The sequence below is a fragment of the Rattus norvegicus genome, chromosome 19, assembly GCF_021556685.1.
Source record: "Rattus norvegicus strain SHRSP/BbbUtx chromosome 19, alternate assembly SHRSP_T2T, whole genome shotgun sequence".
Taxonomy (NCBI): domain Eukaryota; kingdom Metazoa; phylum Chordata; class Mammalia; order Rodentia; family Muridae; genus Rattus; species Rattus norvegicus.
Window position 1 is genome coordinate 14,697,232 of NC_141552.1, and position 12,385 is coordinate 14,709,616.

The following is a 12,385-nucleotide window of genomic DNA, read 5'->3' on the forward strand; positions in this document are numbered from 1 at the left end:
CAAAGCATCATCTATTAATTCTTTATTATTTACCACTTTCTCCCTACCAGTCTTTCGGTCTGGAATGGTAGAAAAGAACTGGGAATGATTTTCAATTCTAATGACCTTGATCTCTCTTTCCTTAGGTGCACATTAAGAATGCATGCAAACGGGTATCACCATCTGAACAACTTAGTATCATCTACTCAGTATATCTAGCCTAACACTGTGCTATGACAATCTCAAGCTTCCTTGAGTTTCGCTGACCTAGCAAGAAGTATGAAGTACTGAGGTCACACCCCAGGGATCCTTTCAAGGGGTTAGAAGAAAGCCATGAGAGATGCTCCACTTCTTTGTCCTTAGATTAAATCACATTGACACAATGTGGGTGGACTATTTAACCAGACATCTTTCTCCCAACCCCACCTTTCTGAGTTCACACCATGGCAGAATTCATGCCACACCACCCTAGATATTGAGTTTAGTGATATGTAATTATTATTTAAACCTATGTATTAAATTTTGTAATTTTGTTAATTTTTGTGGTTTTCACAGTCTTCTTTGATTAACTTTCCTAGTTTTATTAATTTATCTCCTGTGTTCTGTGGTATTTTATCCTTCCCTTCAAACTAAAGTATTCCTTTTAGGATTCTCTACAGAGCTGCCTTACTGGTTATACATATTTTGTTAAATTTATTTTTAGTATGCATTAGTCAGCACAGTAGCTGGGCAGCTGCCTGCCCTCCATGGTATCAGATCTACTTTCCAAACAATAGCACTCAACTCTTACTGACTGTAGCATCTTGGCTGCTCTTTGTTCCCCTTGGACAGCCCTCAGGACCAGGCTCTCCTCTCCCTTAACCATGGCTGCTGTCCTCTTCCTCTCTCCTCTCCATCACACATGTTCTTCCTTTATTCTCTGGCAGCTTCTTCCTCCTTCTTCCCTCCTCATGATCCTCTCTAGCAAAGCCCTCAAAGCTCACCTCCCCCATCTCTGCTGTGCAGCTGTTGGCTGTTGGCTTCTTTATAATCACAGTTAACCGGGAGCAGGGTCAGTTTTGGGGGGTTAGCCAGTAGTGAGTTCTCCAAATTAGAATTAAAATACAAGAATTAGGCCAATACACTACAGGGGATTCTTTTGTTTTGTTTTGGTTTAATTTTTCTTTTACCTTTTTACTATTTATTTTATTTTTGGCTATTTTATTAATTTGTTATTTTATTTACTTATATTTCAACTGTGGCCCCCTTTCCAGTATCCCCTCATCAAACCGTACTTCCCATTTCTGCTCAGCTTTGCCTATGTGACAGTGCTCCCCGACCACACATATCCATTCCCACCTCACACCTCTAGGATCCCTATTTGGTGGGCAACAGGTTTCACAAGAGCCAAGGGCCTACCACTGCATTAATGCCAGGGAAGTCAATCAATCCTCTTCTACACAGTGACCTAGAACCATAGACCCATCCTTGTATACACTTTGGCTGGCAAAAGTGGTCCCTAGGAGCTGGGGGATTGGTGACAGACAGACTAGTTAAATATTAAAGACCAATGATTGCTGCTTTCCCTTCTTTTTCTGATTGTGGGTGAAATTATGTTTGTGTGCTTGTCTTTTTTTCTTTTTGAAATTATTTCGAGGTGATTAATTTCTTGCTTTTTGGGGGTATAGTTTAGCTCATTGTCTTTGAGTTTTCCTCCTATTATCATCTGTTATGGTGTCTTAGAGAAAAATATTGTTTAAATTTGGATTTGTCATGAAATATCTTGGTTTCTCCATTCATGATGATTGAGAATTATGCTGGGTATAGGATCCTGGGTCTGCATTACATCTGTCCAGGATTTCCTGGCTTTTGGAGTCTCTGTTGAGAAGTCTGGTGTAATTCAGATAGGTCTGAATTCATTTGTTACTGCATATTTATACCTTACCCCTTTTAATATTCTTTCTTTGATCTGTGCATTTAGGGTTTTAATTATTATGTGAATGGAGGAATATTTTCTGGTCTGCTCCCATCTGTCAGATTCTATGGCAGTGGTTCTCAACACTTCTACTGCTGCACACCTGTAATACAGCGCTTCATGCTGTGATGACTCCCACCATAAAATTATTTCAGTACTACTTCATAACTAATATTGCTACTCTTATAAGTCATAATATGCAAGGTATCTGATATACAATCTTTGTGAGTGGTCGTGGCCCAGAGTTTGAGAAACATTGCATTATATACACTTTTATTTATTTATTTTTTTAAAGTGAGGCCTTCATCTAAGAAGGTCCTGATGCAGGTGTATGAGCAGAGACACCCTGACGTAGTGACAAGTTAGGAGGCCCAAGGCCACTTGCCTTAATGGCAACAGAGATTCCTGGCTAAAGGCACAATCTGAAATCACTGTCCCCAGGACATTTCTTACCTCAGTTTTCCCCATTATACAGTGTGTCTGCTTGGCCATGTCTGTCCAGGAAGCCAGTCCCCGTAGCCTCTAATACAGACAGAATGCTAAAGGCAAGAATGTTTTCCCTCTGTTGGCTCCCAGTCACTTCTATAGAAGTAAGTTCAAATCCCCTGTGGGTAAATGTGTGTCTCACATAATGTGTGATACTTGAAATGTTATCCATTTGACTTGACAAAAACCAACTCTCACTTCAGATTTACAGCTGACCAACACTTAGTTTCAGGAGAATGAAGAAGCTGGCCAGGCCTGCAGAGTCAGATCCCCTCCCTGCCTGGGACAATCCCACCCACAGCAGACTTCAGCTTCACCTAGCAGCTGTTATCAGAAAATCTGACCTTAAGGTTCTGAAGTCCACACATGCACAAACCCTAACGTTGTCAGATGGTGGATATGGGGTTTTCTCCAATTTAAAATCATTCAGGCCTCTTTTCGCCCCTGGGATGCCCCCTGTTCTCTCTGGTCTGTTCTTCTCCAAAGTCACCTCTCAGAAGGGGCACTTTGCTCTAACTCCTCCTTGGTACCCACCCAGCATTGTGACTGGAGGATCCTATGGAGTTGTAGCTCTGAGCTGGGAGGGGCAGGTCTCACCCTGACTTGAAGAAGCCTGTTTTCGCAGCTGAGCTAGATCTGAGGAACAGGTGCTTTTAAAGAAGCATGTGAAAGTATCTCCTGCAGGAGAGCCCACCCTGCAGGGAAAGTCACACAGGACAGGGAAAAGTGGCTTCCCAACTTTCCCAGGGCTCTCAAACCAGGGAGGGTACCTGATTTCAGAGAGTTTGAGAAAGGCCTCCATCTCCCTGAAAGACTTCCCTCAATCATAAGTCCCACCACTATCCCAGGCTCAGCAAAGCCCTCCACCTGCCAGTTCCCTGCAAATGAAACCCAGTCTGGAGAATTGAGGATAACACTTCTAGGAAAAGGGAGACACAAGCGTCTGGGGGTCCTGGCCTGGAATCTGTCCCTTAGGCTCTCCTCACTTCCCCTAGGTGCCTAGGGCAGAGGCAGGGTCAGGAGAAGGGGGAGGGGTAAGTTCATGGTCAGGGGCAGGGTCAGGGGCAAGCTGTGACCTCCAGCCAAAAGATAGGCTTTGGATCCATGGAACAGGCAGCAGCAGAGCTCGCCCTGCCCTCCTCCTCTCTGGAGTGGGAAGGCATGGAGACCTGAGTGGTTGGGAAGAGTTGGGGAACTCACAGCTGCTTTTCCTCTGGCTGCAACTGCAAGTGCAGGGCGAAAGAAGCCAGAGATGCTTAGGGGATCCCCCCATTTCCTGATTTCATTGTCCTTGTGGATGTCCAGGATGAAGGCTCTGCTTGGCTGGGCCAGAAGCCCCGCAGACAGGTAGAAGATGCACAACTGGCCTGTGACCTCCCTGGGCACCCACTGGGACCCAGCTCAAGTGGCCACAGACACTCACCACGCACCCTGCCCCAGCCCTAAGCCTGTGCACACCAAGGCCACAGCACCTCTGCTAGTCCCTCCCACCATGAGCACTCACCCTGGCCCCCTGGCTGGCTTACACTCTCTGTAGGGAGCTCCTTGTGTGGTTTAGACACCAGGTTGATTACGGCCTCAGAGAAGGAGTCTAACAATGTTCCATCTCGTCCAATATAGTGGAATAATTGAAGCACTATTGTTATTAGGTCTTCATTAAAAGTCTGATAGCATTCTGCGTTAAAGCCATATGGCCCAGAAATTTTGCTTTTTAATTTTGGGAGGGGCAAACTATACTGACAGTACCTATTTTCTTCTGAGAATTATCCATGTACCTTCCCAGATCTGTGTTTATGTTGGTAATTGTTATCTGTCTAGAAAATACCAATATCAAATAGATTTTCAGTTTTCTGGAGTAAAGGCCTCTGAGGTAAGACCTAATGGTTGTTGAATTTGTTCATTGCCTCATGTTAGATTCCCCCATTCATTTCTAGTTGTGTCAATTTAGGTATTGTCTCTGGTGTGCAGTTTGTTTGAGGAAGGGGTTGCCTCTCTGGTGGATCTTCTGAACAAAAATACAAAAAAAGAAACAAAAAAAATAAAACAAACAAAAAACCCAACACACAGGACTTGGTTCTCTTGACTCTTTGTATTTTTCATTTTATTTGTAATTGAATGATTTGATTTGAGCCCTGAGTTAATTTCCTGCCATTAAGTCGTACCTGACATTCTATGGGATGAGGTTTGGCCTCATCTTGTTAACAGCAACGTGTAACTGCTGAGCTGTTTCTGCTCTCTGTAGTGGTGATGACATCAAAATCTTACTGAAAACCATGCATAGCCTGGTTTAGGCTGTCATAAAGTAGCCCACCAATTCAGTGTTCCCCGCAAGGTGCTATGGGACAGTAGTAGCATGAGTCTGCATGCACCTGGACAGTTTTCACTAGGGAGTACACACACACACACACACACACACACACACACACACACACACACACTTTACTGACATGGTGCACATTCTTTGCACACAAAGAAGAAAGTGAGTAGTAATGAAAACACACCAATAATGGAATTGATGGAGGGAGTTGTGGGGAAGCTGGGGCTTAGAGTTACTTAAAGGCCCTGTGCAGGCTCTCCTTTTGTTGGAGGAGAAACTTCAAGTGCAATGTGGTTCTTTATTTTCTTTCTCTAAAGCACAGAGGGCTAGGGTGAAACATAGGGCTTTGAGCATGTTTGGCAAGTGCAGTCACACTGAATTAAATCCTAGGGCTGGAACCTATTAATCTTCTACAGAATTATAGAGCAGCCTGGATGAAGACTCTCAGCTGAAAAGGTGGACATCTCAAGACAGGCACTGACAATGGCTGACAGACTTGACTGAAGGCTGGAAATGTTTTGCTATCTCATAGGAAAAGAAGGCCCCTCCTACAACACTGTACTCTAAGGACAGTTTATTCAGGTTAGGATGACATGAACTATTGTCTCATGTGACAGATGTCAGCACAAAGTATCCAAGGTATTGTATGCCAATGGTAGCATTAACAGAACAAAGCACACAGTGTCATGAAGACATAAATCATGAGTTTGTGTAGCAAGACCCAGGCCTCTTCCAGGGTCTTAGATAGTAACTGAGAACCTCAAATGCGGTAGTGATGTGATAGTGTGGTGTAAATCTAGTTACAACTAGTTTCTATTGTGACACAGATGACACTTTTTGTGTCATGGTCAGCTTATAATGAATGACTATACCTAAGCTTGAGAATAAGCAAAGACTACATTGCTTCTCAAGCTGCTAAGCTTTTAAAAGCCCTGGGGTGACAGCAAGCTTTTGTGGACATTCTGGATTGGTCCTTCTGTACTTTAACTCTCTGAGTCACCTCCACTCTCAGCAGGTTAGATCAATTCGACAAATTGGAAATCAGTCACCTGGAAAAAATACATTCTCAATACGATCCCAGATTGGCCATGGAAAAAGGGTAGCGTGAACTGTCCCACCTAGGTTCTGGGATTGCACAGGCCTGCTCTCCAAAAGAAACCTGTGTTCACAGCTGCAGGGTACATTTACTATGGATGCTCTGGAGGTTCCTTCCTAAACTGCTTAGATTAAAATAATTTTCTTGCTAGCAATCAAAAAACTGATTATGCCAATTTGGCCTACAAGAAGCTAGTTTCTATTCTGTATTTTATCAGATGTGTATAATACATATGGTCATCATTGATATTAGGTGAAAGTTCTGCTCTAATAGGGACACTAAGTGATGCTGGAGGATGATCCTGACCCACACTGAGCAGTGGGAACACCAGAGCCCTGTAGGGATGCCTGGCAAGCTAACACATTGAGCACGCGCGGCTCAGTAAGTTACCTGTGAATACACATCTCCTGAGATCTCTCTATTTAATTGGAGGTGATCCTGTCCACCTAATACAGCACATCATGTGGAATAACAAAAGCCACCTGCAGGAGCTGTGGTGATGACTCACAGGGTAGAGCATCTGCTGCTCTCTCAGAAGAACCACATGGACCCTAATAATTGGGTAAAGTGTGTCAGTGATTATATCACAAATTGTGTGTCCGAGACACAGCCACATTCTCCACACAAAAGACACTATCACACTGGGTACCCCTTGGTGACTTTGAATTCACTTATTAGCCCAGGCTCCATGGAACATGCAGAGATCCATCTGTAGCTGTCAGTTCTAGGTCCACAGGAAGGGACAGAACCCTTGTGTAAGAATGATGGTCTTAAGAGTCAAGAGATAGAATTCAATTTTTATTCATAACAAATACATTTTTACAACAAAACAGGATTAAAATGAATAAAAATATTTAAAAATATTTGAAAGTAAAAATAGTAACAAGAACATATAAATATGAAACAACAAAAAGAAAACTTCAATTAAAATCATAACAAAAATATTTCTAAAAGCATATTCTTAACGAACATTTAGAAGCACAGACATATTGCTGTTTCTCCTCTAGCACACATAATGAAAGGCGGTCCCCCAAGTTGTCTCTCAAGTGCTGTTTTCTGAGAAGAAAGTAAGACCTCAATCAGTCAGGCTGGCTTAGTGGTATATAAACTTAGGGTCTCTAAGAAATGACAAATTAACTCTGAGGAAGAATACTCATCCAAAAAATGTTGTTACCATTCAGGATATTTGTCATCAGGGACTCCTGAGAAAGCAACTTATTCTTCAGGAAGCTCTCTTACTGGGGTGTGTCCAATTCCAGCTCTCTTGCACTTTCTGAGACCTGGGAGAGGAAGGGAGTTTTTCAGACACTGATTTGGTGGGGAAATGCAAGCCAGCTGTCAGAATGCTGCCTTCTACCACCTCAGTTCTATTGGACAGTCGACATGGACAGTTTAAGTGATATCATTTTTGCTAACTCTGTGGGCAGGGCAAAATCTCCAGAGAGCCTCACAGTAATGTGGGCTGCCAATATGGGACCAGACTTATACCAGTGCAAACCAAGAACAGGGCAATGGCAAGAGACCTCATCGGGTTGCAGGAAGAAAGGAGATGTCCATATGTCAACAAGGATAAAGCCAATGACAAGTACTAATTTGACATTTGCACTTGGTTCTTATCCCAAAGGTGCTTCCTACACAAGAGGTCACATGACCACAGAGTGTCATTTGTCAAAGAACCAAGAAATTGTTCAAAACTCTACATAGGATCCAATGTATCACATGGATATGCAATAATGAGGTATGTTATTCATCTGTCACCATTTCTAGACTGCAGCTTCAAAAAGAGCAGCAAAATATGCTTGCACAATAATTCAGTTTCTGAAAAGTGGTTAACTTCCCAGAATACTTGTGCATAGGCAGAGCAATGAACAATTCCACTACATGAGGTGGTTGGCTGGTTGTGAGTGTAAATTAGAAAGGTGGTAAGAGAAGCAAAGATGTATCAAATTGGCAAATTTTATCAGATATTGTTAATCTAACACATCTGCTCGTCCCTACCTGATAATGCTGGTTCTGGCCGTTGATGGTCTTTATCTTTCTTGTTGAAGTAAACCAAATATTTCTGGTTCAGTGCACAATCAAGATGTACCTCCTTGCTCTCCTCCTTCAGTGGGAACAACTTCTTCCTACATGTGTTCTCCATCAGGAGCTGGCTGAGCAGGTTTCTGGAAATACAGTCTGCATAGTAAGATCATGCTGCCCCTTTCTCCCATTCCTACTCCCAAGTCCCACTAACTCTACCAGGTCCCAGATACCCAGGAAGACTTAATAAAATGCATCTTGATACATATAAGGCTGCTGCACAAACCATAAAGAGTTAATTCGGGGAAGAATAAATTGTTTGCTTGGCCTGACACCAATTAGTGTCCACACCTCTGAGAAAGAACATGGATCTACAACTATCCATGAAAGCCCAATGCATGGGGCCAACATCAATTAGTAGTGGGCCAAGACCCTCAAAGGAGGTCAGTAGAACCAAGAGAAGGTCATGCTAACCATGTGGTCCACGCACTGAGTTTTGTAAAACCTGGTGTGACACCATAGGTCCAGGTCAGCCTAATAACCTTCTGCTGACTTCAATCAGTACTGTTCTCTCTAGAGCCTTCTGAAGATGCCTAGACAATCCTGGGATGAGTAACAGTCTTTTGTGGAACTGAAAACTGAGTCCTAATGACCCTGGCACACTGATGGGTAAATAGCACAAGAGATAGAACCAGAGCTGAAGACCGTCCAATCCAGAACAAAGAAAGTCAGAAATGGCCATTCCACAAGTGATAGCCTTTCTGACCAGGACTTACCTAGAGAAGGTCATCTCCTTCTTCAGCTTATGGTTGTTCTCATGGACCTCAGTGTTCTCCATCTCTAAGTTGTGCAGAATTGATATGACCGCCTCCTCCATTCTCTCCAGGTCTTCATAATATGGATTTGGCCTGAAGTGTGGCCTGGCCCCAAATGATAGAATACAATGAACATCGGCATTTAGGAATATATGAACTCAGGGTGGGTCCTATATTACCCCAGGCTGCTGCCTGGATCTTCCAGCACTCAGTCCCCTGCCTAGCAAGTACAGAGACTCACCATAAACTCACTGCAATTACAATCTTGCAAAGCCACCAGCTGTCAAGGGCTTTGCAAATGCACACTGGGAACTCACTCTCCCTGACTTTATCCCTGAATTCTTTATTCAGACCACAAGTTCTGCTTTTCAATAAATGGAAGCAGATGAGTCCATTTTCAATCTCACTCCTCAGGAAGGGTCAGGTTCTGAATCTCCACTATATGGGAGGTGAGGTTTAGCACAGGGTGGTTCGGGAGGCACAGCTTTCTAGAACCCAAAACCTTAATAGGATAAGAAGAAGGTGACTTTGCAGACCCAGGAATGAAACAGGAGCATTTGGAGCGATTCATACCTGTTCTTCATGGATCTCTCGGTTAGAAACTTCAGGCGATCTCTCAGGTCATTTCTCTCCTCGGTAATGAGCTGCAGCTCTTTAATCAGCCTCTCCTTTTCCTTCATGGCCTGATTCTTGCTTAGGTCAGTGCCAGGGGATGATGTTTCTCTCCCAACGTCTGTAGGTAGAAGAACACAAGTGAACCTGCATGGGGAGAATGCATAGAGTGTTCATAGACCTCAGTGAGGCCTAAACAGGAGAACAAGCCAGGAACCCAGTGTCACTGCTAGGCGATTGGTCTATGCTTAAGAGGCCTCCTCAGTGGATCTCAGTTCTCCCACTACTCTATAGAGACCAAGAGATGTAAGCAGCCATGTGTTCCCTATGCCGGACATCACGTGCTTACATGTACCACGGAGATGGCTTCTCCAGGATTATTATCAGCTGAACAGGGTACAGCTTGGTTTCAGGACCCTCACCCCTGTGGCTTCAGAACTCAGATGATAAATTCACCATCCACAAAACTTGAGTGATTGGAGACACTCAGATGTCCGACCCTGATACTCTAAGCCAACAACTTTGGATTTAAAACGCATTTCCAGGGAGGATATGTTCAACAGACTTATCAGTGTCGCTATGTGAAATACCAAATGCCCCAGAAGTGCGAATAGGTTACAGGCTGAATCTTGTTCTACACTTTCCAAATAGTTTTGGTATTGTAGAAAAATTTTTGTAACATACAACCTCTAATATATAAAGCAAACGATGACCCTGCCAGTTAGAAGAAATCGGAGAAGGTCTAAGAACATAAGGTTATTGCCTGGAGCACAATCTCTCCCTGTTACTACTGTCAGATATCCACTGTATTTAAAGAAGCAATGATAGTGAAATACATTGCTGCCCTGTCTAAACTCAGAAAATTTGGACCCTCCATGACTACTGATGGTGTTATTATATCAATGTAACAGAACAAATGAACTGAAAAGTAAAGACCAGAAGTTCACAGTATAATAGCATTGGCCTTACCATATCCTCCCAGTGGGGATGGGGAAACTAAAGTTCTGAAATCCTGACTTTAAGGAATTGTGATATTCGTGGATATTCAATTCCTTTTCAGATGCTCCAGTTGCTGTGGCCCATTGCTAGAAAGGTCAGCTTAAGCCTTCAGCCACCCTGGCAGGAAGCTCAAAATACACTGCCCAGAACTTACTCCACATTCCCTAGAAGTGCTGTCTTTCTCCATCATTACTTTGAGACGAAAGGCCAGACTCCTTCACTCTAGTCTCTCCAGAATCGACGTTCCCCCTCCCAAAACGCTTGCGAAGATGGGAAAACATGTCTTAGCTTGTAACAGCCAGACTCAGACTGAGAGAAACTAGGGCACTGGTTGTCACGACAACACTGGTGACATCACAGAGGATGCCAGAACTCTCTAGGAGACAATAGAATGTCCAAGAAGGGACAGCAGATGTCATGGGGAGCAGACTTTGCATCCCTGCTAATGTTCTCCCTGTACTGAGCATAAGCAGAGGTGCCCTTTCCAGGAGACTTTCCTGGGGCAGAGCCACTGAGCATCTCCTGCTTCCAAAGCCAAATTTTCCTCAAGGCTTGATTATAAAAAACCTTAGTAATTCCTATGCATCTAAATGAATGTTTCCTTTCAAATCTTGCCCAAAAAATGTCTCATCCTAACTCAAATTGTCCACATTCACCAATGTTAGCCATTAAAACTTCCTGAGATTTCATACCAGCTTGAATATGCAGTCAAAAGTTCTCCTGTCTCATTATGTACAGGTGCTTTATATCACATCAAGAAATAGTCTGCATGGTAGGTTACAACATGCGTGTGTATTAGGGGAACACTCATGAAGTCGTGTGCTTAGCAGTCGACAATTGCCAGAAAATTCCTTAGGAGAAAGAGTTGAAGTCTTTATGGTGCTAGGAAAAGTGTGGAGACCAGTTGGCAGAGGAAAATGCAATATTGGAGACACCAGTGAAGGGAACCTCATGCTGCTTGTGGGGTGCTGCTCTTTGCACCAATGTCGCCAAAGGAGCACTGCTCACAGGCCTGAGTAATATATACCATGAGCTTTTATCAGAGAAATAAAATACACAAGAGATATAGAGGGTGGCACAGAAACGTCTAAAATGAGGCTATAAACATCATTAAGTGTATAGAGCAAGGTCCCAGCACCTGTACACTGGGAAATGGCCACCCCACCAAACACAAAAGCATCTATCATAGTAAAAAATGAATACTTTATAGAATGCACCCACTAACACTGATTGATCACATCTGTAGTTCAAATTTTGGGGGCAAATTCATGGCCTTAACTATCTTTGTCTCAACTTATATAGCAAAAAATAAGAAAGAACGAGAAAAGAAAAAGTCGAAACTAAAAGCTCAAGCTTCTCATATGAGGATTGCAGGAAGTGTTATATGGGAGTCAGTTCTGATTAGGCCATTTTAGATGGACCAGTGCATAGTGACCCTTACTGTGATGGGCCCTATATAAAGCTTTTTGCAATATTGGAATTTTAACAAACCTCATCCAGAATGTACGGAAGAGGCACCATGTGATCAGCATGTGATCACCATGTCCTTACTCTGTATCAGGTTATTTTTCTGCATCCTTGATTGTCAGGCATATAACAGCAACAATCGGAAATAGCTGGTAGACATGGAAAAACATGGCTAAAACTATAGTTGTGGGTTACACACCTCAACTGTGAAAGGCTAATGCTGTCTGCACAGTCCTTGGAGGCCACTCTTTTAAGCCTATTAATTACAAAGTGAAAGGAGGTTTATCTGAGCTCAAAGTGATCCTGGCCAGCCAGGTAGAGGGCAACATGTGATACTTGAGACCCTGTTTTAAAGGAGCACAGAAATCCACACTTCATTCAAAGCATCATCTACGAATTCTCGATTATTTACCATTCTCTCCCTACCAGTCGTTCTGTTTGGAATGGTAGAAAACAACTGGAACTGATCTTTCTATTTTAAGGACCTTGATCTCTCTTTTTTTAGGTGCACATTAAGAGTGCATACAAATGGACATCACCATCTGAACATCTTAGTATTATCTACTCTGTATATATAGCATAATACTGTGCCTATGACAGTCTTAAGCTTCCTTGAGTGTAGTTGCCCCATCAAGAAG

General features: G+C 43.1%; 1 protein-coding gene across 1 annotated transcript; it reads right to left on the reverse strand.

Annotated features, from left to right (window-relative positions):
- Positions 1–6,612: 6,612 nt before the first annotated feature.
- Positions 6,613–10,539, reverse strand: LOC134483122 (uncharacterized). The gene is made up of 6 exons (XM_087596702.1): positions 10,435–10,539; positions 9,243–9,402; positions 8,631–8,774; positions 7,831–7,997; positions 7,007–7,112; positions 6,613–6,888 (listed from the first exon to the last, which is right to left on the reverse strand). Exons 1-5 carry the CDS (start codon positions 10,439–10,441, stop codon positions 7,048–7,050), a joined length of 543 nt encoding a protein of 180 aa, XP_087452828.1. The 5' UTR covers positions 10,442–10,539; the 3' UTR covers positions 6,613–6,888; positions 7,007–7,047.
- Positions 10,540–12,385: the final 1,846 nt, after the last annotated feature.

Bases quoted from the DNA above. Each gene is read 5' to 3' on its own strand.
- LOC134483122 (XM_087596702.1), bottom strand. The intron at 7,998-8,630 runs GTAAGTCCTGGT...CTGTATTTCCAG, and splicing joins AAGGAGATGACCTTCTCTAG to AAACCTGCTCAGCCAGCTCC. The intron at 7,113-7,830 runs GTAGGGACGAGC...TTCCTCTCCCAG, and splicing joins GCCAGAACCAGCATTATCAG to GTCTCAGAAAGTGCAAGAGA.